The 25,855-nt window shown below is 43.2% G+C and overlaps 1 protein-coding gene and 1 long non-coding RNA gene across 2 annotated transcripts in view; one reads left to right on the top strand and one right to left on the bottom strand.

The window, feature by feature from the left end:
• The window catches only part of LOC136657518 (uncharacterized), a 55,307-nt gene extending 44,555 nt beyond the window's left edge, over positions 1 to 10,752 (top strand). Inside the window, exon 3 of the long non-coding RNA XR_010794760.1 lies at positions 10,598 to 10,752. This is a non-coding gene — a long non-coding RNA (uncharacterized lncRNA). The remainder of the gene's footprint in view (positions 1 to 10,597) is intronic.
• Positions 10,753 to 17,340: 6,588 nt separating this feature from the next.
• The window catches only part of ANO6 (anoctamin 6), a 47,744-nt gene continuing 39,229 nt past the window's right edge, over positions 17,341 to 25,855 (bottom strand). The window contains exons 16-19 of the mRNA XM_066634427.1: positions 25,289 to 25,494; positions 22,349 to 22,551; positions 21,884 to 21,989; positions 17,341 to 18,065 (exon numbers count right to left, since the gene is read on the bottom strand). Coding sequence (XP_066490524.1) covers positions 17,859 to 18,065; positions 21,884 to 21,989; positions 22,349 to 22,551; positions 25,289 to 25,494 — 722 coding nt within the window. The 3' untranslated portion in view covers positions 17,341 to 17,858. The remainder of the gene's footprint in view (positions 18,066 to 21,883; positions 21,990 to 22,348; positions 22,552 to 25,288; positions 25,495 to 25,855) is intronic.

Genomic DNA, 25,855 nt, shown 5'->3' with positions numbered 1-25,855 from the left:
AACACTGAAATACAGGGATGGGAAAACCCAGCGCAGCACAACTCGAGTCTAGTCTAGAGTCTGTGCCCCCGTGACTCGACTCAAAAATGAGTCATTATGGGGGCACTTTCCAAGTTGCTGAGTCACCCTTTCGTGACTCTAAGGCAGTGATTTTCAACCTTTTTCATCTCATGGCATACTGACAAGGCACTGAAATTGTCAAGGCACACCATGCTGCTAATGGGGGGCTCACATCTCCCATTGGCCCTACTAATAACTGACCTTCCCTCAAATTCCTGTGGCACACCTGTGGACCACTCGCAGCACACTGATGTGCCATGAAACAGTGATTGAAAATGTCTGCTCTAAAGGACTCAAGTTGAGTCGCCTCCCCCCCTTTAAAAAGTCCACCACAGCTCTGCAGAGGGAAATAGGGCTGCTGATATCCCCAGCCATCTGTAAACAAGGTAGGAGGGGGTGGGAGGGACTGAGAGAGAGTGGGGACAGAAGCACCAAGAGAGAGGAGGGTTATGTGCAGCAGCTGCGAGGCTTACCAGGTTTACCCGATCCTTGGCAGCTCTACTCAGAAATAGTTCCACAGTAGGTGATCATTCAGTGAGGCTTCCTCTGCCCAAGTAACAATGGAGCAACTCACAGCAGCCATTCGGTGAAAAGCTTGATCGCTATGAACTGCCTTCCCCCTGCTTCCCTGCCTCCTCCCCCTCCCTGGGCTTCTGCAGCCAATTGTAAGGTAAGAATGGTCTTGGCTCTTCCTTCTGCCCTACCTCAGCCCAAGAAAATACCAGATTGTCCATCTTTTACCCAATTATCATCAAAGGAAAAGAACCCAGTCCTGCCTCCCGGCCTCCCCCCCATGCAAAAGTAAACATCAATGGCTGAACTTTCCTGCTGAGCACCTGGGCTGAATGATGGTCCCACGAAGTCTTTCATGCCGCAAAAACAGTGAGCAAGCACATACACACACAGACTTGAGTCTGCGTGCATGGGGGTGAGTGCCAAGTCAGGGGAGTCCTGACTTGAGTGTTTTTCCAAGTCTTCCATGTGCGCGACTCACGAGTCAATGTACACCATTAGTTTTATGACAATTGACACCAGGCTGCTGGTGGGGGGCTCACATTCCTCAGTGGCCCTACTAATAAATGATGACCCTCCCCAAACTCCCATGCCACACCTGCGGACCATTCATGGCAATACAATGTACGATGGCACAGTGGTTGAAAAGAGCTGGTACTACAGTTTTCTTCATAACACTTCTTGGATACATAAATTCCCTTGCATTTGAAATGTACAGTATCTGCTAAACGAAAGAGGTGCTCCCTCTGCAGGCTACTGCATCGAGCAGTATATTCATTTTTTTTAAAGGTATGTACAGTGATTATTCCTCTGAGTAAGAGCTCTGAATGCAGTGGCTAGTTAAATAGTTATTATACTTCTTTAATATCTTAGCTGCCATATGGTTTCTCTATTAAAGGCAGCATTTTAAAAATCAGCTATTCCATAATTTTTCATTAACACAGTAACATAATAACCCATGTTTCAATAATATGCTTCCGAAAGCTACAGGACAACCTGCCAAATGTAGAAATTCATTCAATTGAATTTTTTTTTAATCTAATCTTTCAATCCATGGGGTCCAGGATGAGGTGGAGATGTCTAGAAGCCAGTCTGCAAACAAGGCTGGAAAACACTGGACAGTTATATTTCTTTATTTGTCAGGAGATTTATACCCAGCCTTTCCACCCCTGAAAGGACCCTCAAGGCGATTCACAACATATCAAAAGAACAGAATAGTGCAGTGAAATCGATACAGTATGTTTCGAGATCATAATGCAATAAAACCAAATAATCAGCACAGCATATAAAACAGCAGAACAAATAAGGGCACAGTATATCACCCCCTCAGTATTGTAGTAATCGACCATCTTCTGTATAATTTCTTCTGAGATGGTTTTACTTCTGTGAACATGTCAGATACACGTGTGCCTAATTGTGCTTTGTGGCCTATTTTTTTTTTTGGAGGGGGGTTACTTTCATTTTTAAATAGCATGTGGAGGGGCCCATGAAACAAGATGAGGAGGGGGGCTTAGTACTTTGTCCTTGCTGTGGTTTTGATCCTGATCCTGCGCACTACTGGTGTGCTTTTTCTATTTTAAAAAAAACTTCAATTGAAAACCAATGGAAGCTTTTTCTCCCACTAAAAATAACATACATGGGAGTCACTGGGATAAAAACCACAGGGAAATGAAGTGCTAAAGCTACCCTGAATCCTTCTTGAGAGGGGCAGGATAATTTTAAAATAGAGCTTTCCTACCCCTACTGCAGGTTTGCAGGGGTGGATTTGGTCCACTATTTTGGATCGGAGTCGCCATTTCTGTTGGTCTGGGTGTGGGCGGGTGATTTTCATGTCACCATGCAGCATGTCAAGCCAGTGTTGCTCAGGCTACCATCAGCTGAGATTGTTGAGCCGAGATATTGGAACATCTCAGCATGTGGCAGGTTGATGTTGTTTAAGCGAAATATCCCAAGCTCATTGGGGTTCATCGTCATGTACTCTTCTTGACGTTGAGGCAGAGGTCAAACAATGTGAGACGGTAGGTCCAAGCTTGTACTTGCTGCTCAAGGTCCGCCTGATTGTTGGATGCGAGAAGAACTGCATAGTTCATCTGTATATAGAAGTGTCCATGATGCCAACTTTTGCAGATCATGGATGATGATGTCCATCACCACGATAAACAGTGATTTGTGCACCACCACCCCCTTGCTAGTTATAAATAAAACTAACCTCCCTGTTGTGGTACATTGCACAATTGGCCACAACTTGTTTAACCCAAAATTGACATGATGAAGGCTTCATAAACTAGGTTAGGATCCAACCAAGGAACGTACATTCAGTTCCTCTAATTTCAATGAAAAAGAGTACGCTCGTGCTTAAGTTACTGGGGATCAATAAGTCTAGGCCCCGTTGAGATTCATGAAAAATGAAAGTGCTTTCTTTGGCCAAATCATGCCTTTTTTCACCTTTTACCATAATATTTCCATTTATTTGTTTTTTATTGTTAGCAGAAGGGAGCAGTGCATGTTGAATGTAGAAAGCTAAACCTAAACAGCCACCTGTAAAGACTTGGCAAATTGAAAAATCAGCCCTTGAGCATAATAAGCCTTAGCTCTGTTTCCCATGTATTGTTTTCCAGCAGGAGAAATTGCTGCTGTATTAGATAAGGTTAAGCAGGCTTTCTATTTACACATCATAGGACAGGACAATTAGCTTTTGTCAGCTTTTTATTAACCTGACAAAATCCGCCTACCAAGACTCTGTCTTTTTTTCTTATGTTTGCTCTGCCTCACCCTAAATTTGGACATAGGGCTTTGATATTGGATCTCTTCCTAGATGCTTTTGCTCTGTACTTGTGAGCTAAGAAATATAGTACAGGTATATTTACATGATTCCTGGTGTGTTTGAATTGCAAGAATGGGGCTCTAGGTGTGACTGAGAGCAAAATTAGAATAACCCTTTTCCCTCTTACAGAATTGTTGGTCTAGGAATAACCTGCTCCTTGTTCTGGCAGACCTGTACATCCTACATCTAGATCTTTTGAAAAGTGAATTGCACCCATTCTAGACCAGTGGTTCCCAAACTTTTTAGCATCCACTTTTTCAAACAACACTCTCGGGACTCATCTAAGTTTACGAGGTTTTTAAAAAATAATGTATTAGGGTGCATCAACTAAAATACAGTTTAAATTTAGACATGCTTGCAAACTGCAGAAGCTGAGCTTTGCAGTGTGCAAAATAGCAGGGATGGAAATTTGAGTCAGGTGACTCGGGTCCGAGTCTTGAAAATCAGCATTTTTCGCTGATTTATGTACACTTGAGTCACAACGCATGGAAGACTTGGCAAAACACTCAAGGCAAAGGTCCCTGACTTGGCACTCAGTCCCCACACATGCAAACTCAAGTCTGTCTGTGTCAGAGTGTGCTTCCTTACCATTTTTGCGGTGTGAAAAACCTCATGGAGCCATCTTTCAGACTGGGTAAGCAGCAGGGAAGTTCCAGCCAGGAGGCAGGGAAGGGTTAATGTTTGCTTTTGCATCCAAGCAGGAGAGAGGGAGGCAGGAATGGGTTCTCTTGCCCATCTCTGAAGGAACTGATGGTCATAGGACAAAAGATGGGCAGTCTGGTTTGTTTTTTTGGATGAGGGAGGGCACGATGAGGAGCCCAAGGGAGTTCTTGCCTTGGAATTGGCTGGAGGAGCCCAGGGAAAAAGGAGGCAGGACAGCGAAGGGGTGGGGAGAGATTCGTAGAGATCACGCTTTCCAATCACATGGCTGCTGTGAGCTCAGCACTTCACAACCCACCAGAAACCAAGTCACGACCCACCAGTGGGTCTCAACTCATAGTTTGGAAAACACTGTTCTAAACATACAGTGTGGGTTTTTCTTCCTGTGTGTACAGTACCTGGATTTCTCTCTTTTGTGTGTTACTCCCAAGGTCAGCCTCTTACCTCTCTCCATTCTTCTCTTTCTTTGGCAAGTCACTGAGGTCAGCATATATCTCCAGTCTTAATTTGCTTAATGTAATTGTAGCCAGGCCTTCCTTCGAGTTTAATTTCCCTTCAGATGGAGCTTGAACTAATCCCCCAATTCTCAGAATGTATTCTATTGTTATTGTTGTTATTCCAAGTTTGACCTAGCTCTACTGAGCAGTTCAGTCTCTGGATTTCATTTTGGTAGACGGTGAAACAATTATGTCACACAACATAGTCTATTTTTGCTGTACCACTCCAAAGGTGACAACAGTGGGTTTAACTGCACCATGATGTAAGTGACCTGAGCTGGACATATGCCATTGATCCGTCTTTCAGCATTTCATAATGTTTGACTCCTGTTTTAACAGTTTGCATGGTCCACCTATTGGAAGTACTCAGAAGTAACTGGCAATGATGTCATTGCCATTTGCCATCATTACTTCTGGATTCAATTCAAATATGTTGATGGTTGCCAAGCTGAGGAGGGCATATATGGTCACATGCTGTAATGCACTATCAACCACACAGATGAAAGGTTGCTTTCAAAAGATACCATCAGAACAAGGCTACTGTGACTGTCCTTTGAGTTAGACACACCATCCTTTCTTTTTCTTTTTCTTTTTTTTTGCTGCCTGAAATACACAGCAGGTAGAGGAAAGATTCTTAAATGTTGAAAAAATATTCAACATTTCCAGATAATCTAAAACTGAAACTTTTAAGCAGTTTTTGTAAAGGGTGTTTTGTGGACATGGTCATTTTTTGTTATGTGTTTCAAATTTCATACTTATAGGTGTAAGGCTTACGGTTGTTTAACTTAATAAACTTTACAAAAAAGAAAGTAAGAACAGCCCTGCTGGATCAGGCCATAGGCCCATCTAGTCCAGCTTCCTGTATCTCACAGTGGCCCACCAAATGCCCCATAAAGAAAAGCCTGGGAGGCCAGGCACAAATTGACAAACAACTGGTAAGAGGCTCAGGGCGGACAGGAGGGCTTTTGCAAGTGTGCAGAGAGTGCACACTGGAGCTCTTGTCATGTTGCATTGCTGGTCTCACTGCCAGGTGGTGGGAATCTGGATGTCATGTTGCATTGCTGGTCTCACTGCCAGGTGGTGGGAATCTGGATGTTCAGCACATACCACCAGACACCACCTCAAGTACCACCAGTAGTATGAATACCACAGGTTTGAGAAACTCTGATTTAGTTCGTGACTGTGTACTCTGATGGGCAACACTACTACAGGGTGTTTGACGGCAATCTTTCCAAACATTGCTAGGCAAGATTCTTTTAAGTAGAGATGCCAGCAATGGAACCTGGGAGTGCACACAAAGCTGATGCTCTACCACTGACCAATAGCCCACAACTAGATGTCTTGTGACCCAGTCAAGTCAGTGTCAGCCCAGCCATAAAGTAAATGATGCTGGCTGCAGGGCAGTTTCAGAGAGCCCTTTACCCTGAACGTTCCGTCACCATCTCCCTCCAGCCTGCTGTAGCCTGTAGCCAGGCTATAGCCTGCAACCTGCATCAGTATGTTTCCATTCACTATAAAGGAAGTAGACAATTCACTTCCCTACTATATCACATCACTTTAAACTTAGAGGGATTGCACAAGGAAGGAATGAGGGTACAGAGTGAGGAAGTGGGTCACCAATGTCTGTGCTGAAAAAAAAACCACACAGGCAGCAGCAATTGGCTTCTTTGACCCCTCCCTTTTCTCCTTTCTATTCCCTCACCTTGCTCCTTCTTTGTGCAGTTCCTTTAAGTTTAAGGGGAATGTTTGTGGAAGGAATGACGGGAAGGCGAGGGGAAACTCTCCTGGCTCCTTCCTTGTGGTCCCTTTAAATGAAACAGGAAGTGCAGGACATGCTGAGATTTCTCAGCATAACCCACCCTTCCTGTTTTATTAAGAAGATTGTGCAGGAAGAAGCAAATAGCTCTTTTTTCCGCTTGGTGGAGGTGAGGTGCCAGCGGCATCAGGTGGTGACTTTTGTTCAGCCTTCCCTCAATCAAACATCTATTTCATCTTGCACTGGACTCTGGAATAGTGCACTCAGCCAACACACTAATTAGGTCCTTTTGAGGTAGCCTTCATTTGGGGTCTAAAATGGATCATGTTTTCCTATTTTTTATTTTTATCTCTTCAGTTTGCACAGCACTAATAAAATAGCGCACTGGACATGCCCGAATTTTTCAGAAGTGAGCCTGAAAGCCATGTTTCAAGTCTGTTAAACTAAAGTTAAACATCTACTGATGGAGCCACAAGGAGGCCTCCTTGTTCTCACACGTATTCAGACACACATTATGTCTCTGTTGCCTCAATATGAATGTCACTAGAGTCTGTTTAAAATGAACTCATCGTACCTAATATAAGAGAGCATGAATTTAAATCTAATTGGGTTCTAGCAAACTATGTGAAATCAAAGAAAAGTTAGAATTACTTGCCTCAAGTTATACCATAGATGCAAAAGATTTATCCTAAAATAATAGCTTTTTGGCATAAATAATGAACTTTATTATTTTACAGTAATTTCTCATTGCACCTGTATGTCCCAATCTGTCTGAACTGTTTATTATTTGCAAGTAATTGTAGGAAGAGAACTCTTTTGCTTTCAATTGAGCTTTGGGCTAAGATAGAAATTACACTTGGCCTACATCTTGCATGGGTATAGACTTATGCAAATTCAACTGCATGTGGTCGGCAAACCAAAAATAAGACACCAAAAAAACAGCAGGTTAAATAGTGCAGATGATTCTGCCCACCATTACACCTACTAAATACATGCCCTGGAGGGAGCATGAGATCAGAGAATGATGCTGTTTGGTCTCAGTTCCTGTTTGTGTCCAGTCATTTTTAAAGAGACAGTATGCATTTTCTGGATATCAGGGATTTTAAAGGTAATTTTGAGAATACAGGCATGCCTCCTTATCTGCGGGGGTTCTGTTCTGGAACCCCCCCCCCAATAGCTGAAACCGTGGGTACATCCCTGAGGTCCATCCCTAAGGTCTGGGGGCCCTTGCCTCCAGAGGGACTTCTGAGCTCAGCAGAGGCATTGGATATCTGTAATGTAGTAGTAATGCCTTATGAGGTAGTAATGCCTTATAAAGCATTAAAAACCTCACTTCGTGTTTCTCCATGAAACCAGAAGTCTCATGATTTGAGCTCTAAAGTTCAATCTGAGCTCTGCATGGGGCGCCCAGACCCAATCCACAGATAACTTAGGGCCCAATCCTATCCAATTTTCCAGTGCTGGTGCAGTACCAATGGGGCATGCACTGTATCCTGTGGTGGAGAGACAGTCACAGAAGCCTCCTCAAGGTAAGGAAACATTTGTTCCCTTACCATGGGGCTGCATCACGGCAGTACCGGTGCTGGAAAGCTGGATAGATTGGGCACTAAATCCGTTGATACAAGATCTGTGAATATCAGGAGGTATAGGAGGTGAGGGAAGGAGGTCTGGTCTAGAGGGTAGAGCCTCCATTTGCCTGAAGATAACAGCTGAAGGTCGCCAGTTCGAGGCCACTGGCACCGTGAACGGTGAGACCTTGAAGCAGCTGACAAGCCAAGCCAAGTTTTTCCATCTGCTCTTTGGCCGCCTTTCAAGTGAGATATGAAGGATTGTCAGCTTGCGTGGGAGGAAACTGGAGGCCAGAATGCGATACCAGATCATAAAAGGATCCATCTGAAATGTTGTACTTCTTGAAAGACAGAACCTTCTTCAACTGTAAAAATCCCTATAGGGATTTAGTATAGCCTGCCTGTGTAAACTGCCTTGAAATAAAGTCTGAGGAGAAATCTGACGACCATGAAAGGCGGTATATAAATACCTGTACTATTATTATTATTATTATTATTATTATTATTATTATTATTATTATTATTATTATTATTATTATTATTTGGGGGCTACCTTATATATGATTTTAGCTTTATGCTTTGACTCTGGAATGTAACCTTTGCACAAGACGTAGGTCAACTGTACTCTGACTTTATAACTTGCCCTGTTTACAATTGTAATTGTCATTTTTACACTGTAAGGGTTTATCTCTATGCTGTGAATAAGCACAGACTAGACAGGTTTTTCTGTGTAGACCTCCTACCTGTGACACAAATCATGCAATCAAAATGCCCACCCACAGGTAGAGTTTTGAGAAGGAGTTATTATTGCACTATAGTTCTGCAAGGAGTAAAATAAATGCTTATGAACATAAAGTATAAAATAGGAGTACAAACTCACGATATGGGCATCTCCTGAATCCAAGTATCTGTGATGGCTTCCTGGTCCCTAGGTTCCACAATAATAAATGTACATATAATGCTGTTTTTTACTGATAGCTAGCCTGGAAGGTGTTTGCTGAGCAGCAGCACATAAATTATTGAAAATGTCATAGATAATGCTTCACTTCAGAAGTCATGTATTTTTCACCACTTAAAAAAAAAAGCACCAAATTTTAGTAGCATAGTAGTAGCATAGTAGCCAACAGCACAATCCTGACTCGGAGATAGACTGGCAAAGGGGGCCTGCACTGGCTCCTGGGTAGGGACTAGGCGTGTGGGGTAAAGGGGGTAATTTGTACCCAGGCCCATGGTCAAAAGGGGGCCCAGGAGCCAAAGCAGGGGGCCCAGAAATTTCCTGGGATTTTACATTTTCCTATCTACCCAGACTTGTTGCCCACACAGGATGCTGGAGACACTACCACAAGTGTGCGGCTGCAGTTACTGGCAAGTCATATATGCTGGGCTGAGGAATGCATACATGACCCTCCTTAACACAGTGTCAAATTTGGGAGGAAACTGGACTGTTACAGTAGCTCTTTGGCTTGTGGACCTACTTATCATGAAGGAGAGTATAGAAGTTCAGGGACACAGCTGCAAGACTACAGCTTCTGCAGAAGCAAGTTTTGGTACACACAAGTCACTTCCCGTTCTAGTGTGAGCCAAAATACAATGATGGTAATTTTCTGCATAATTTTCTATATTTAAAAGATTTTAGAGAGACTTAGGAGTGCGTGTGGTTTTCCGTATTACTATATCTAGCTGCCAATGCCACATTGGGGGGTAGACCTGGGCTCCAAAGACTTTTCCAGCTATCTCCACCCTCCTCCCACCTGTTTTGCCCCTCCCTGACCCCATTCTGCTCGTCCGTCACCACACTCCCCCGCTCTTTTTGACACCGCCCCTTTGCAAAGGGGCCCAAAAGAAATTTTTTACCCCCTGATAAAATTCCTCTCAGAGACCCTGCTCCTGGGTGTTGCAGATGTGCTGTAAAGCATGTTCATGCTGACTTGGGAGTAATACTAGAATTAAGAAATAGTAGAATTGAAGTTTTTTTTTTTAAAAAAAGAAAACAAATCTGTATGAAATTGAGAGTGCAATCTTGAGTGCTCTATCAGCTGGCTCACATCCCTCGTGCCAGCCAAGGAGTTTTGCAAACGTGCCATAAGGCATATCTCTGACGACTTAGGAGTCAGAAGGCCAGCGCAAGGATGCGTGCCAGCCTCCCCACACCGGAGCAAGCTCTGGGTAGGGTGAGTTCATGTTGGTAGCAGGCCACCGGTGCAGGGTACTGGGGAGGGCACGGGAAGGGCAGACCCATAGCTGGGCCGGGCCCAGGAGGGTGGTGGAGCCAGGATCTGGTACTTAGGCTGAATCCTGACACCTCTTCCTGGAGGTCTGGCCTAGCTCTGCACTGCCTGGATCTGTCCACCTCTTTAGGTGGCGCAGATCTGAGTAGTCCCATTTGGGCTGCTGCTGCTGCATCACCCAGGGTAAGGGGAATAGATTCCCTTTGCCCCAGGTTGCGCTGCAACCAGCCCCAACCACATGCTGGATATCGGGCAAGCCAGTCAGCCTGCCTGTTCCAGCACAGGTTAGGACTGGGCTGTAAGGGAGCATGCTGCGTGTGTTAAGTTAGCACTACTTGCTTGCTGGAAGCATTCCTTCCAGTGTCGCACAGTGCAAAAAACTGTTGAAGTTGTTCCATTTGTCATTTTTCTTGTCTCTTTTGCATCCTTGTGTTCTTCCAAGCAACATGGAGGAGTGTAACTGAGGCTGTTCTATTTTATCCTCACAACAGCCTTGTGAAGCAGACTATTCTGAAGGACAGAGGCTTACTGCAGGACTCTGACCGGGCTCTGGACTGAATGGGAATTTCAATTCTGCTATTTCTTCCTAAAAATCATCTCTCCACCAAAGTGGTTCTGACTTCATGTAAGGTGCACAAAAACATCATAGAAACAACAGGTGTGAAGCAATAGGCTTTGTACCTTCTGAAGCTGAAGGATGTATCTAAAGCAACCCTAAACTTATGTCGTGTGACTTCTGATTTGAGTGGTTTTGAACTCCCTAATCCCAACAAGATTTGAAAAGTGCCAGATCACATTTAGAAGATAGTCCTATTTTCAGAGCTAAATCAATTTTTTGGAAGGATTGAGGCTCTTTGGGTTACAGATTTTCAGAACAGAAAAGGAACATATGGTATTAAATGTAAATTGATATTAAAATTGCATTTTTTTTTAACATTCAGGTTCAGTGAGTTTTGATATCAAAGAAAATTTTAGCAACAACTCTAAAGTACGTATATCTGCGTTAAGTCCAAGTGATCTTGGGACTCTCCTCTGTTGCCATCTCCCCTACCACATTTCTGCTCTGGGAACAAGGCTTTTGTGTTATTGACAGGCATGCAAGATCTTTAGTTGAATAGGGACTCCTGAAATACTGCGAAAGGCTGCTGTGATGTCTAGGAAATGCTGAGATCATCTTCCATGGCCATCAACAGACCAAATTGCCACTGTAATCCATTATGAGTTCACAATAGGAGAGAAAGGAACAAAATGGACCTTGGAAACTCACAGGGCTGTTGCATTTGTGATGCGTTTTTGAAGACCTGCATGAAATAAACCTTTCACGAGACACAATACTAATAGAGTCATCAGTCTGGCACATCTGTAATGCTGAAAAGAGAGCCTGTTAATCCTCTCTGCAGTCACCCTCTTTATACCCTTAGGCTGCAGAGAGGGAGACATGCCAAGTCAAAGAAAATAACTGACTGCAAATATCTCTTGTGACTCTTATTCTCAGCTGTATCCTCTCTATTAAGGTTCCAGGTGAAACCAACCTCTGCTAAGGACATTTATAAATATGCGTGATTACCATGTGGACTTTGTTATAAGATTTACAATCCCCCTCATCTTTCTCCTTGCTCAGGTTGGGGGGATGCCCAGGGCGTTCAGATAATTCCATTCGCATCTGGAGAGCAGTATGCGATAGAATTAAATACCTTTGTCTGGCACTGACAGCATGAGTGCATTATGTGCCAAGGTCCTAATCCCCGTCTGCAAACTGTAAAGGTTCATAATGGTTAAATGACATGATCAACACCTTTTTTTTGACAAGAAAGGGCCCTGAAATCTTAACTGAGTGAGGTTTCCTATCAGTCTTCCAGGAAACCAAGAGCCAACTGGCATGTTATGCTTTTCCTACATGGAAAGCACTTCTGTCTAAGAAAAAGAGTGATATCCATGTGTATGCCATCACTTATGACAATAGCACTTGTACTGTTTTGTGCATTGTATATAAACACAAGCAAAATGTTACTGACTGCCACTTCCCAGTGTTTCTAAACACAGAGTGTTTATATGCTCTGTGCACTGAGAGTAGTAAGCACATATGTAACAATCATGTATGAGAATTTCCCTGCAGGTTTCATGGATCTTCCAGTGTGTACATATTATGTGTATAGGGAAAGTGTATTGTGAAAGGCAGCCCTGAGCTCGTTTCTAAAGAGAGAATTTGTGGTTGATCAAGAGGTCAGATGTTTCTTTATAATTTCTCTGAATACGGTAACAGTTCTTTATGGCTATCCAGGCGGGACCTCGTTATCCACTGATTTGGTATCTACTGGTTTGACTCACCACTGGATACCTTTTCACTTCCTTAAACCCGCAAGTATGTATGCACCCGCACTGGTGCATATTGTGATACTGGTGCATACTTCAACAATAAATATTAGGTATCCTTATAACTGATTAGGCATACCTAATTGATTAGGCCAGGGGTTGGCAACCTTCTTTGGCATAGAGGTCAGAGGTTATGTCTGTGAGTGGATGGAGGGCCACTGCATCACAGTGCCACTTCTGGACATTCGGTAATGATATCATCATGTCATTACTGAACTTCTGGGTTGCCAAGTACCATGTGGAGCTTCGCTTCATGTTAGAGCAGTGTTTCTTAAACTGTGGGTCGGGACCCACTAGATGGGTGGCAAGCCAATTCCAGGTGGGTCCCCATTCATTTCAATATTTTTATTTTTAATATATTAGACTTGATAGCAGTGAATACATGCTAGGGATTCCAGCACGTTCCAGGACTGTCCAACACAGTCCTGGAACGTGCTGGAATCCCTAGCATGTATTCACTACTGAAACAGAGACGCCTGCGTTGGCTCGGTCATGTCGTGAGAATGGATGATGGGCGGATCCCAAAGGATCTCCTCTATGGAGAACTCGTGCAAGGAAAGCGCCCTACAGGTAGACCACAGCTGTGATACAAGGACATCTGCAAGAGGGATCTGAAGGCCTTAGGGATGGACCTCAACAAGAGGGAAACCCTGGCCTCTGAGCGGCCCGCTTGGAGGCAGGCTGTGCAGCATGGCCTTTCCCAGTTTGAAGAGACACTTTGCCAACAGTCTGAGGCTAAGAGGCAAAGAAGGAAGGCCCATAGCCAGGGAGACAGACCAGGGACAGACTGCACTTGCTCCCGGTGTGGAAGGGATTGTCACTCCCGGATTGGCCTTTTCAGCCACACTAGACACTGTGCCATAACCACCTTTCAGAGCGCGATACCATAGTCTTTCGAGACTGAAGGTTGCCAATACAAGACTTGATACTACCATGGTAAGTGACTGCATTTGGGGAAATGTTAACAGACTTGTACTTTTAAGAAGCTACTATGTGTATTCTTTCAACAATGATAGTCAATAGGACTTACTCCCGAGTGTGGGTAGGATTGCAGCCTAGGATTGCTAAAAATGTTCCTGCTTGATGATGTCACTTCCGGTCATGACATCACTTCCTGTGGGTTCTGACAGATTTTCATTCTAAAAAGTGGGTCCCAGTGCTAAATGTGTGAGGACCACTGTGTTAGAGGAATGGTGAGCAGATTGAGGCTGTGTAGCACACAGCGATTGAGCTTGCTGAAGTTCCTGTCTGTTCAGCCTGAGTGCCACAGCAGCACTATGGCAAAAAGCCCATGAGGCCTCCACTGACGCCTTCCCCAACTTACACCCTCCCCTACTGCCACCAACTCATTGCCCAGCACAGTGCTCACATTGCATTCCATCATAGGTGGCAAAGACTCTTGCCCATTTTCCGGGTGCCCAACAGCAAACAGCAGAGTTCAGCATTGTGGAGTCCTGGTGCTGCTGCTACTTCCCAGGGTAAAGTGTCACCTGTCACTCCGCTACAAGCTGGAGATTGTGGGTTGAATGACTTTGGGTGGAGGGATGGCGGGCTGGATACAGCCTCTGGGTTTAGGTTACCAACTCCTGATTAATACATTAAGTAGGCATAGAACTGGCAAGGATTTCTACCAACCTTACTTTACATAATTTCACTGGTGTCCAGAGCAGGGCAGAGGAAGGAAATGAGCACCTATGAAATGGATAAGGATTTTCCTGAACTCTTCAGTTTAACTAGAGAGAAGGAATAGTGAAGGAAATGCCACAGATTTCCAGTCTTGGAGAAGGAGGAGGAATTGGAATTGGCTAAGGGAGATTCACAGAGCACAGACCATTTAGGGGAAAATAATTTGGGAATGTTGCACTGGTGTCCATGTGATGTTGGTGCAGCATCCAAATAGGATTAGGCTTTAAGGCTACAACTAATGTGATGAAAATTTTTCATTTAAAACATACATATAGGTTCGTAGAAGTCATAATCAAACTCCCTCTGAAGTAAACTGATAAGGGTATTCTTTTTTTTCTTCAAAGTAATGTGAATTAAATTACACAATACATTATAAAATGAACTTTATTACAATAATAAATAAAAACAAGTCCTTTAGGTACATAACTTGACAGAGAATATCACTAGAAAAAGTCCAAAAATGATATTCAGACTGGAATACTAGTAAGCAATGGAAATCCTCTAAAAATATTGATTCACAGACTGATCCTCCAATGCACGTGAAATGAGATTGGCACTAGTGATATTAGAACTATTGTCCATAGCTGAAAAACTAATGGGTATTTTTTTTGTTGCATCCCAAGAGTTATACGTAACCATCGAAGAAACAAATTTGCACTGAGTGCAATTCACCAACTTTGTAACTGTGCAGTTACTTTTCGTTTTAAGAGTGCAATCCTATGCATGTTTACTCACAAGTCTCATTCTGTTTAATGGGGCTTACTCCAGGTAAGTGTGCATAGGCCCACTGTATGCACAGGCCCACAGGCAAAGGGCCCAGTCCTATTCCCCAAACAAAACTTTGTTTTGAGAAGAGGTAAAATTGTATTTTTAAAATCTAACTAAATAGCACTAGCAAATACAATTTTTACTTTAATGAAAACATTTGAATTCTTATTTGTCATGGTCAGTCTCTGAAATGAATTATTACTGGATATAATCCACAATTTCTAGGATCAGAGGTAAACTATGGAGTAAATAGAAAATTTTGAGAGGCAGAAAAAGTTTGGAGTGAAGTGGAAAACTCAAGATTGCTACATATTTATTTCAGTTCTGTTATCATCCCTGGGGTAGGTTTCTAATCTCTGAATCGGTATCTCACTTGAAAAACTGGACACTAATGGAGCAATTAAAAGACCAGGCCTTAATGAAGTCATGCATATGACTGTAACAAATACAGGCAGGGCCTCTGTATCCGCAGATTGTACTGTATATCTGTGAATCTGGCTCAGTGCAGGTCCCCTGGACCTAAGCCCTCCAGAGACAACTGGAGTTGTGCTCCGTTCACCTCTGGAGGGCTTTCTGAAGCCCACAGAGGCAGCATGCGTCTGCCCTCTGTCTCTGTGAACTTCAGAATGGTTGTTTCAGGTAAAAAAAATGCAATGTTTTAATGCCATATAAGGCATGCTGAGGCACGGGGAAGCCCCTGGAGTTTCCCTTGGGAAAATGGAAGTTGCATTTTTTGGCTTCGGGAAACCGGAAGTTGTTTTGAAATGGCCATTTTGAAGCCTGCAGAGGAAGCAGGCAGACACTTCAGAGCCTTCCAGAGGGGACCGGAGCACAGCTCCAGTCCGCTTAGGAGGGCTTATGGGGCCAAAAATCACAAATTTGATTATTCATAATTTTCAGTATCTGCAGGGAGTCTGAGAACGGATCTCCCACAGATACCAAAGCCCCACCTGTACATCAGGCAGCACTGAAAGGGATATAATGAAGAAACTGTATGGGCTGATATCTACATGTGAGTATTAGATTAAGGTATTTTTTCTGTGATTATGATTCAAACAAAAGTTACACTACATCAATAGATTATTCAGTTTTGCACTCCATAATAGATAATCTTAGACAAGTAAACACTTTTGGTATCTCTAATACAGATATACTATATGCAAAGTTTACCATATTCTCTCAAATTCTATATATAAAATTATGAGTCAATCCCTCTTAATCAATGTATCTTGCAAGGAAATCAAGTATAGTTGTCCCCCGGTATCCTCAGATCCAGGATCTGCGGATCCGGTAATCTGCGGTGTGTCGTTCACCCTGCCCCCCTGGCCCTGCAGACCTTTGTTTATGTTGATTACATTTGTGCTGAACTAAGAACATGTTTTGCTTTAACGAACACTACTATAAGTAGAAAGCTAATAGCAAGACGAACAGGCAAGCAACCTGCAGCTTAGAAGAGAGACTAAGAGGAAGCAGGAAGTAAGAAGTTAACATTCACTTTTAGTTCAACAAGAATGTTCAATGAGAATGTAATCAACATAAACAAAGGTATGGGGCCGTGGGGTGTGCAGAATTAGGGTTCCCTGTTATCCGTGGTTTTTGGTATCCGTGGGGGGGCCAGGAACGTGTCCCCCGCAGATAAGTGACAGGTGTATCTGCACCTAAATGTCTGAATAAGTTATTAGTGGTATGGACCACAGAGAATACTTGGTCATCTTCAATACATTTGTCATTTGCAATTCTTTCTTGGAAAAGCAGTTTCATAAACAGTTATAAAACATTCTTGGCAGTGGTTATGTAGTGACACAGGATCAGTACAAATCTGCTTATCCTGGTGCCACAATTTGTATGATCTCTTCTTCTTTCTACATTCCTGCTCTCTCTCTCTCTCTCTCTCTCTCACACACACACACACCGCTTTCAATGACTTTAATTATGTGCACAATTTGGAGAAAAAGATAAGGATTCCAGGGCCACACATGAGTGCCTAGAGCACACCAATTAGGGTGTTACTGATTTTCCTCTTTCAGTTGCAACTTGTCATGTTGTGGGGAAAGCTGCTATGCCAAGGTTAGGCTGGGACTGTATGTGACCATACTCAAATCTAGGCTGGCCAGGTTTGTTAATTGGTTTGGGATACTGGAAGTCAGGTGCTTGAGTTGGAAGCTGGAGCCTGAAATCCACAAGCAGAAGTAACCATGCAAAGAAAGAGGGCCTGGCTCCCAGTATCTATACCAGGCTTGGTCAATCTACAGTAGTGATGGGTGAACTCCCATCAATTTCAATTTGGCTCTGTATCTGAGAGGGTTTTTTTAATTGTAAAAAAATATATGTATTATGGTACATACTGCTTGTCAACAAAAGAAGTTTACGTAGCAAAATAAATGAGTTTTCTTTTTCTTTTTGCTGAGTGTTCAGATAAAAACTAAAGCAATATACTGAATTGGGATCAATCTTGCTGGCTCACAGTGCTAACCTCCATGGAGGACTGTAACTTCTGTAAGACCTGCCAAAATTCAGAGCTCGGGGTTGGGTCAGCAGGACTGATCCCGATCCCCCAGTCTGATAACATTTCTACTCTGCACAGAGCTACCGAAGATACTAGATAACTCAGAGCATTCAATACTAGTTCCAATGTTGTACTGTTTTTGTAAGACACATGGTTCTCTTGCTGAGGTTTTCTTTGAACTCAATGGCAGATCAAATGACATGCAGCTGGAAGGTACACCACATAATTTTAGATTAAGACATTCTCTTTTTAGCAGCCCACAACAAGCATGCTGAAATACTTATCCACTTGTTAAACGTGCTTGTGAGTCATTGTTTCTTCTCTTGCAGTTATGGCCCAATCCTTTTTTTCTTTTGGCTAAAATGGTCACTTACTGCTAGCAACCCCACTGGATAGTCATGGTTCACATGTCAAAGTCTTTAATCATATTTAGGTCGGAAAGTGCCATCTGCTCCCTTTATTATTTTATCGGCAATGCTCCCCATATTTTTCTTCATCGCTTTCAGAGGATTCTCATGCAGAAGTGTCTGTATTAAGTATTTTTCCCGTTTAATTTTACTCTTGGTTTTCTTTGACACATCTGGAATGGTGTACGAAATGATGAATTTCACGAAGTAGATGATATGCTGGAAAAGTGAATATAAACACAGTTGGTCATTCTGAACATATATAATCCATACGAGGGAGAAATATATTGTCCAGTTCCGGATGCGCGTCACAGTTGAGAATTCCGCATACACTCTATGTGAGGCTCTGTGTATGTGGGCAGTAGTATAGCTAGAGGGGATGCAAAGCACTAAGTTTTGTGGGTACCTGAACATGTCATGCTAGGGGCCCTTCCTCATCTCCTTTGGATCCATTCCCGGCAGTGAGAGCAAAACAGAGGCATTCATTTTGCTCTCACTGCCAGGAATGGCTCCGAAGGGGAGGAGGCCCCTTGCATGGTGTGTTCAGGTGCTTACAAAACTTAGTGCTTTGCACTCCCTCTAGCTACACTACTGCATGTGGGCACCTGCATTCATTTCAGCAGAGAGAGAGCCAATCCACAAAGTCATGTACTCTTAGGATGGTCTCCTCCACTGAACTAAAAGTTGAAATACTTTGAGAATTTCCTGGCTTGCTGCTAAGAGACTTTCCCACAGCATGTCCAGGTCAGGTGGCAGTTTCTTCTTCTCAGCTCAGTTCTCATGACCTAGAAAACTGTACCAGCACACCATGATACCTGCCATTCAGACCAAATGTTTGTAGGCTGTCCTTCCAATGTGTACAGGGAAGGACCAGTACAGGAGTTACCACCATGCACAGATTTTGGAGGACATTTGTATCAGGTGCACCTTTTCTCCTGGACAAAGAGGTTCTTTTTGAAGTGGAGTCTCTTATATTTATGGGGGCAGAGCAACTGGCCCTATTTAACTCATAGTATCCCTATCAATGACTATTGCTGGTATCTCCCTTGTGTTTCTTTTCAGATTGGAAGAAATTGAAAAGGAATTTTTTTGCAAAAATGTTAACTGTGATTGCCTTCACAAATATACTTTAATATACTATTGGGGTCTATCCCATGACCCTAAGGACACAATCCCAACCAACTTTCCAGCACTGGCATAGCTGTGCCAGTGGGGCATGTGCTGCATCCTGCAGTTGGGGGGCAGTCACAGAGGTCTCCTCAAGGTAAGGCAAAGTTTGTTCCCTCACTTCAGAGTTGCATTGTCCTTATGTCAGTGCTGGAAAGTTGGTTAGGACTGCACCTAAGAGAAGTCATTTAGCCAGTTCAGGACTCCAGCCAGTCCCAAACAGGCTGATCAGGCCTTAATGGGAGAGTTTCAGTAAGGAAAAGTGGAAGGAATAATTTTTCCCATTCATTTGAAGCCTTCTTTTGCTATTCAATATAGCTTAACGTAAGAGCCACATTTGATACACTTCAGAGGTTTAAGAGCTGCAAGAGAGACGTTTGAGACTTGTAATATTTAAGAAGCATTTAAATTCTTAAATATATTTACTCGCTATGAACATTAAACATATGTTTTAATCCAGTGGCTTCTCAGTTTATACCCAGTAAATAATTATAAAGCTTGGAAATGTTTTACTTACATATTTCCATGAGCTACACATTAAATGTCAAAGAAACGCTTGTGACTTGTGAGCCATGGTTTGGCCACCCATGCTATATAGCAAACAAAGCCTTTGCTATCTAGTGAGTCAGGTTTGGGGGCTGGCTGTCAATGTTCCCTCAATTTTTTACATGAATACGTAGAGCCTTACAGAAGCTCTATAGGCAGGTGCAGCTGTTGCAACCAATGCGCCGAGAAGGAAAGTGTGGCCCTGGAGTGGAGGGTAGTGTGCAGGGCTTTGATTCCAGCTGCATAGCTTGCAAGGAAGCCTGCTGGGTAACTAGCTCAAACCCAAGCATTTGGTTGCTATATAGAAGGGATACTGGTGGTTCTGGGACATGGGAAAGAGACAATATTCCCCCTTTCCTTCCTCCTGAAATGTTCCTGATAGTGCAGGAAGGGTAAGAGTATTTTTAAAAAATACTTTATGGCATATATTTCCCTCACACACTCCAATTCCCCCTTCTCTACACTGAGATACTTACAAGAAGCTGTTAGGAGCATGATCCCTGGGGGCTGGGAACAAGAATAGGCCCTTGGTTTGGCTGTACTTGTCGTAAGAGGCGACTAAACAGCCACTGGGTAGATGGGACTCGTCAGCCTGGGAAGGCAGCTCATCTGAGAGAAGGAAAACTCTGATCCCAAACCTCCACTGCCTTGTGGCATCCAGTTATGGAAAGGCTTCAGGAGACAACCTTGAGGCAAAATCCAGAGCCGGAGTCCCTGAGGCAGTTCGCAGCTGTATATAGTCATGCTCTGGCAACTCCTGCGACGCCGCTGGAACCAACCATATTGGCTTCTGCCTTTCCATTGGACCATTTCAGAGATGTGGAGAGGGGGGATTTGCTGCATGGGAAACAGTCTATCCTCTATATCTACTTTACCCAGACTTCGTGCACTAGAGATGACACTCTGTTCCAGAACTACTATTCAGAGCGCGATACCATAGTCTTCCGCAACTGAAGGATGCCAACAGAGCTAGGGGCTTGATCAGGCCAATAGCCTTTCTCACACTGTCCTACATTTTTTTTTTAATGACACTCTCAGATTCTGTGACTCAACTTCTCTCAATTATAGATTTAACTGATAAATCACAAAGTCTGTCCAATTGGTTCCTTTAGACCTTTCTTTTTCCTCATTGTGGAAGGAAAAGTCACCAAGAGAAAAGATTGGAACTTTAAAAAAAATTTTTTTTAGCATAGCTGTGATTGGTGGCAAAAGCAGGTCTCTCTCCTGAACAAAAGGAAGCAGCAAAGGCAGAAGTTCCTTCTTCCCAAACAATGAGACAAATTATAGTGTTTTGTTATCTCTATGCCCTTGACATATTGCAAGGTCCTGGAAGCTCACAAAGGTGCTGTGAATACACAGGGCTTCTTTTAGGGTTCCCCCCTTTTAATTTACACAGTTCTGTACTCCCGGGGACCTAGAGAGTTTCTAGGGAGTGGACCTGACTCTGTATAAATTGCCTCCTGAATTTGCAGCAATCCAGTTTGGTTTCCATACTAACAGGCATTCAATTAACTGACAGCCCAATTCTAACCTACATTGGTGATGCCAGGCTGCATGGCCTGTGGTGGATACAGCACAGGTTAGGAGGTGGCTGGAGGTCTCCTTGGTGTAAAGTGATATTTTTCCCCTTACCATAAGTACCACCCCAGCCTACCCCTTGGGGGTCTTGGATCTGCACCAGCTATATAGCTGGCACAAATCTGGGAAGTAATGCTAGGAAGCCTGGTAGGAGGTTTAGCCTACAGCAGAGAAGGCCTCTGCCAATCCCGTCCCCCTCCCGGGCCTGATCCACTCTCTTTCAATCTACCCCTACCCAGAAATGCCCCTCCCCTCCTCATGCTCTTGTGCCACTCAGCACCTTACCTGTCTGCACCAGTGGCTGGGGGCTTAGAATGCAGCATTGGTAGGGTGGCACAGGCGTCCCCACTGGTGCAACCTGTAAATGTGCTTTACGACACATTTGCAACACATGTTTGCAACACCTTCAGCCAGCTGCGCCAGCCAAAGCTGGAGTTTGGATCATGCTGTCAGTTTGCTATTAGTTATCTGGGATGCTACTGCTAACTAGGGCTGAGTCAAGGCCACTCTGCCCGTTTCATTAATTTAAATCAGAATTCTCTAGGTAAGTCTTCTTGGGTGGAACAAGAAGGGGGGTAGGAATGGAGTCATTGACAGTCACATATGCTTGGCATACACAAGGTTTATAAAGGGACACTGGAGCAGCTTTGGGGCAAAGGAATGGAAGAGTTATACTGACATGGTTTTTCGTGCAAAGTGTAAAAAATATTCTTTAATACTGAAAATTCAGGATGAAATATACTGACCTCCATAACAATGATGAAAGATAATTTGGCTGCAATTACATGCCAGTAATAGATACTGTGTTCATACTGATGTTCGTGTCCAGGAGGGTATCGGAAATCACGGTATCTAACATAGCAAAAGATATTCAAGCAGTCATTTAATAAGCTCTGCAGTAACATACTTGGGCCAGAAGGGGGAGCAAAATATGTCCCCTTTTCCCTGATTTGTGCGCAACATACAGTATATAAGTGGAATTAGAATCAAATGTAGTTCTTATTTACAGAATGCGTTAATATGCTGAAATACATTGTTTCCCCTTTATGTTATGTAAATAGAAATGATTTTGTAGCATTAAAAACATGATTGTTTAATCTTTTTGACAAGAGTAGTCACTGTTATTATGTTATGGAATAGTTAAATATGCAAGGACATGCTGATTTTTTAAAAAATATGAACAAATATCTGAAATGGGATACTAGACTTACCTGCACGTTGTCAAGTTTGCAAACATTGGAAAAGCAATTGGCTTGCTCTTGTTCCTAAAGTCTGATATAGCGAAGACAGAAAGTGTGTTGTTTATGTAGCCTTTCATGGTGTAAGTGCTATGAGTCCCATAGGGAGGGATTGAAAATGACCAGTAGTAAACCAGGCGTGGAATCATATCAGATGTAAAAGCAATGATCATTGCCTATATTTTAAAAGGAGGGGAAAAAAGAACAAGACTTAACAAGGTAAGTAGGTTTGATAGAAATAATTTTACGTGGTACTGTACCTTTCTTGAAAAGGTACTCATTGTACCAAGCTGGAGCTAAGTACATTCAGGTTTCACCAGAACCTAATTGGTAGACTGCCTGGGAACCTACTCCATTATCATGTCAATAACAAGCTTTGTAGCTTGCAGTCTGTGCTCCTTGATGGAAAGGTAGGCTACAAATTCAATGAATGAAAGGAAGCCTTCCCTTACCACAATACCACATACTGTATCCAAGACACCTTGCTGCCAAGCACTGTATCCTTCCCTGGTCACCACTAATCTGAGATAGCACCTCATTTAGAGCCCAATCCTAAGGGCTCGGAGCGCCAGCGCTGGGTGTCATAAACAAGCTGTAAAGCATATTTATGGCATCCTCTGAGTAGAGAGTGCTGATGTTGGCCCAATGCCAGTTAGCACTGAATGCAGTGCTGGATGGATGCTATTGCGAGCAAGGGACGAGCTCCAGGCGGCAGTAAGCACTTTTGGGACAGGGAGGAGATGTTCTGGAGTGGGGAGAGGGTGGGGGAAGGAACCAGGGAGGGAGGGGGTGTGACCGGTGGAGTCCTGCTGTGCTGGATCCTATCCTCTGTGTTGTGCTTTGCAGTTCATCACAGAGGTTCTTTCATGTGCACTGACAAAATATATGGCGCAAACTTCAGAAGCCCATTGCAAGGCTGGTACCTTTCTTCGGGGGAAGGGGATAAAGGAGACCTCTAGTGGCCCCAGTAGGGTCACTGGATACGCTGGTCGCCATTTGGGCGTCGCTGCACATGGAGGTGCTGCTGGGGATAGGATTGGGCTGTTCCTCAGCAGTGGTCCTCTTTTTTTTTCCTAGTAGCTTTCTTATAGCTGTTACTTTTTACACACACACACACACACACACACTTTTCTCCAAGGAATTTTAGAGTAGTTTATATAGAATTCCAGTGGCCTTTCCTCCAGGCACTGGCCATACCCAGACTACTTAACTCCAAAGATTTAACTACAGCAGGCATCTACAGACCATGGTCTTATGGACTGCTTCTCAGCATAGATCTCAGTGAAGAATAGGGTGAGGGTAAGGATGCAAATGAAAGGATTACCAAACAAACATTCAGTGTGCAAGCAACACTGTGGTGATTTTACAAACAGGAGGATAAGAACCAGCTCTTAGCTATTATTGGGCTACAAGCTAGCAAAATATGGTCAAATACTGCACATCTCTAGTATTGCCCTATCAAAATATTTTGCTGCTTTTCCTATGTATGCTTTCACAGAGTGAGCAAAAATGAGTCAGTTTTGGAATGCGCTGTATTTTAGTTGTTCGTTTACATTGTTGTCCCACCCTCCTGAATAACGTTCTTTTCACATAAACCTCCACCACTTAGGATTTTGCCCTTTTAAAAAATGAGTTCCAGATGTGCTATACACAGCTGTGAGAACGTAAGCATGGGAGTTAATTCTCCCCTGCGCTTTCTAAAAGAAAACATTGCCTTCACCCCAGATTTGTAGCCTGAGTTTTTTAGAGAATCATACTGAAAATATGCTCTGATTGCCATTTTCCAAGATAAAATCATTTTTCCATTGTTGACAGAACAAATGAAAACTGGTCTTCAAAATGATAATAGGTGCTCCTGTAGAGTGATCAGCTGTGTTGGATAAACTGCAAGTCCCAAAATACTTTTACACAATAGACACAGTTCTGAAGTACTGTGTTGGGGCAAATGGATCCGGGGTAATTTTCAGCAAGAAAATGACATGTGAGGAAATTGTGACCCTCCCATGGTCATGATCAGGACTCTGGTTCTACTCTCCAAGACACTTCTGGTTTTAAGTATGCCTCTTAAAAACACATTTAGAAGAACATGTAACCTTGGCCCTAAGTTTTTTAGAAAGACACCGCAAGTTTCCACAAGTGTTCTCAGATTTAAGGAAACTATCCTGTATCCTGAAACTATCTGGTCTAGAGGGTAGAGTCTCCGTTAGCCTGAAGATAACATCGGATGGTCGCCGGTTTGAGGCCACTGGCAGCTCCGTGAATGGCGAGATCTTGAAGCAGCTGACAAGCCGAGCTGAGTTATTCCATCTGCTCTTTGGTGTGAGCGAAGAAGTGTCTTGGCTGCCCTTCATGTAGCAGATGAAGGAGCTGTTCATCAGCCTGTGTGGGAGGCAGCTGGAGGCCAGAAGTGATACCAGAACAGAAGGATCCATCTGAAATGTTGTGTGGTTCTTGCAAGACAGAACCTTTCTGTGATTGTAAAAATCCCCTCAGGGATTTAGAAACAGCCTGCCTATGTAAACCGCCTTGAATAAAGTCAGAGGAGTAACCTGATGACCAGAAAAGCGGTATATAAATACCCAGTTATTACTACTACTACTACTACTACTACTACTACTACTACTACTACTACTACTACTACTACTAGTAGTAGTAGTAGTAGTAGTAGTAGTAGTAGTCCTTGGACTTCTCATTGAATGAAAAAGAGGGGAGTGTCTAAGAATATGTCAACCACTAATAGCACAAAGTGGTTGACATATTCTTAGACACTCCCCTCTTTTTAGGTGAATTTAAAAGATAATGCACTTGAAGACATTATAGAGGATGAAATGCAACTTCACTAACAAAACAGCTGTTTGGCAAGCAATGTGAAGGGTAGCGGGTTGTCACTGCTGTAAGACTGAACTTACTTACATTTGTCACCACAGCAAGAATGGCTATTCCTTGCATGATGGGTTGCCACGCTCCTATATCCTGAGCTTTCTGAGGAACCATGCGCCTAAACTGTGTTGTGATCTTCCAGGCATCCACACGTATTTCCAGCATATTGTTAATAAGAGCCAGGAGTGGGGCCAGTGGGAAGGAGGCCACAAATAAGGTGACAAAGCCAAACTGTATAACTGTCAATGAAAAACAGGAAATATTAGCCCTGTGCATGTTCAGATGTCAGATCAGTAGAATTCTAAGGGCTAAGCATAGTGATGCTCTTGAGGCCACTGGAAAACACGTCATCCTTTATAAACATGGACTTTTGTTCTATTCCAAAAACACAGAATAACTATCATTCTGGAGCCTTTATGCAACCATCAGGCAACCATCTGCAACATTAAACAAGAGGATGATGAAAAGGAATGTGTGCTGCTAATTAAGACAGATTGTTTTGTGACATCCCAAGTACCCTTTTGCTTTAAACTTATGTCTTGCTGCAAGAGAGCAATACTAAATAACTTAGAATTCCTCAGAGCTAATATAGATATTCTG

Source organism: Tiliqua scincoides, chromosome 7 (genome assembly GCF_035046505.1).
Source record: "Tiliqua scincoides isolate rTilSci1 chromosome 7, rTilSci1.hap2, whole genome shotgun sequence".
In the NCBI taxonomy this organism is placed as follows: Eukaryota; Metazoa; Chordata; class Lepidosauria; order Squamata; family Scincidae; genus Tiliqua; species Tiliqua scincoides.
Note: the sequence above shows the minus strand (reverse complement) of the source record. Positions and strands in the feature narration are given on the sequence as shown.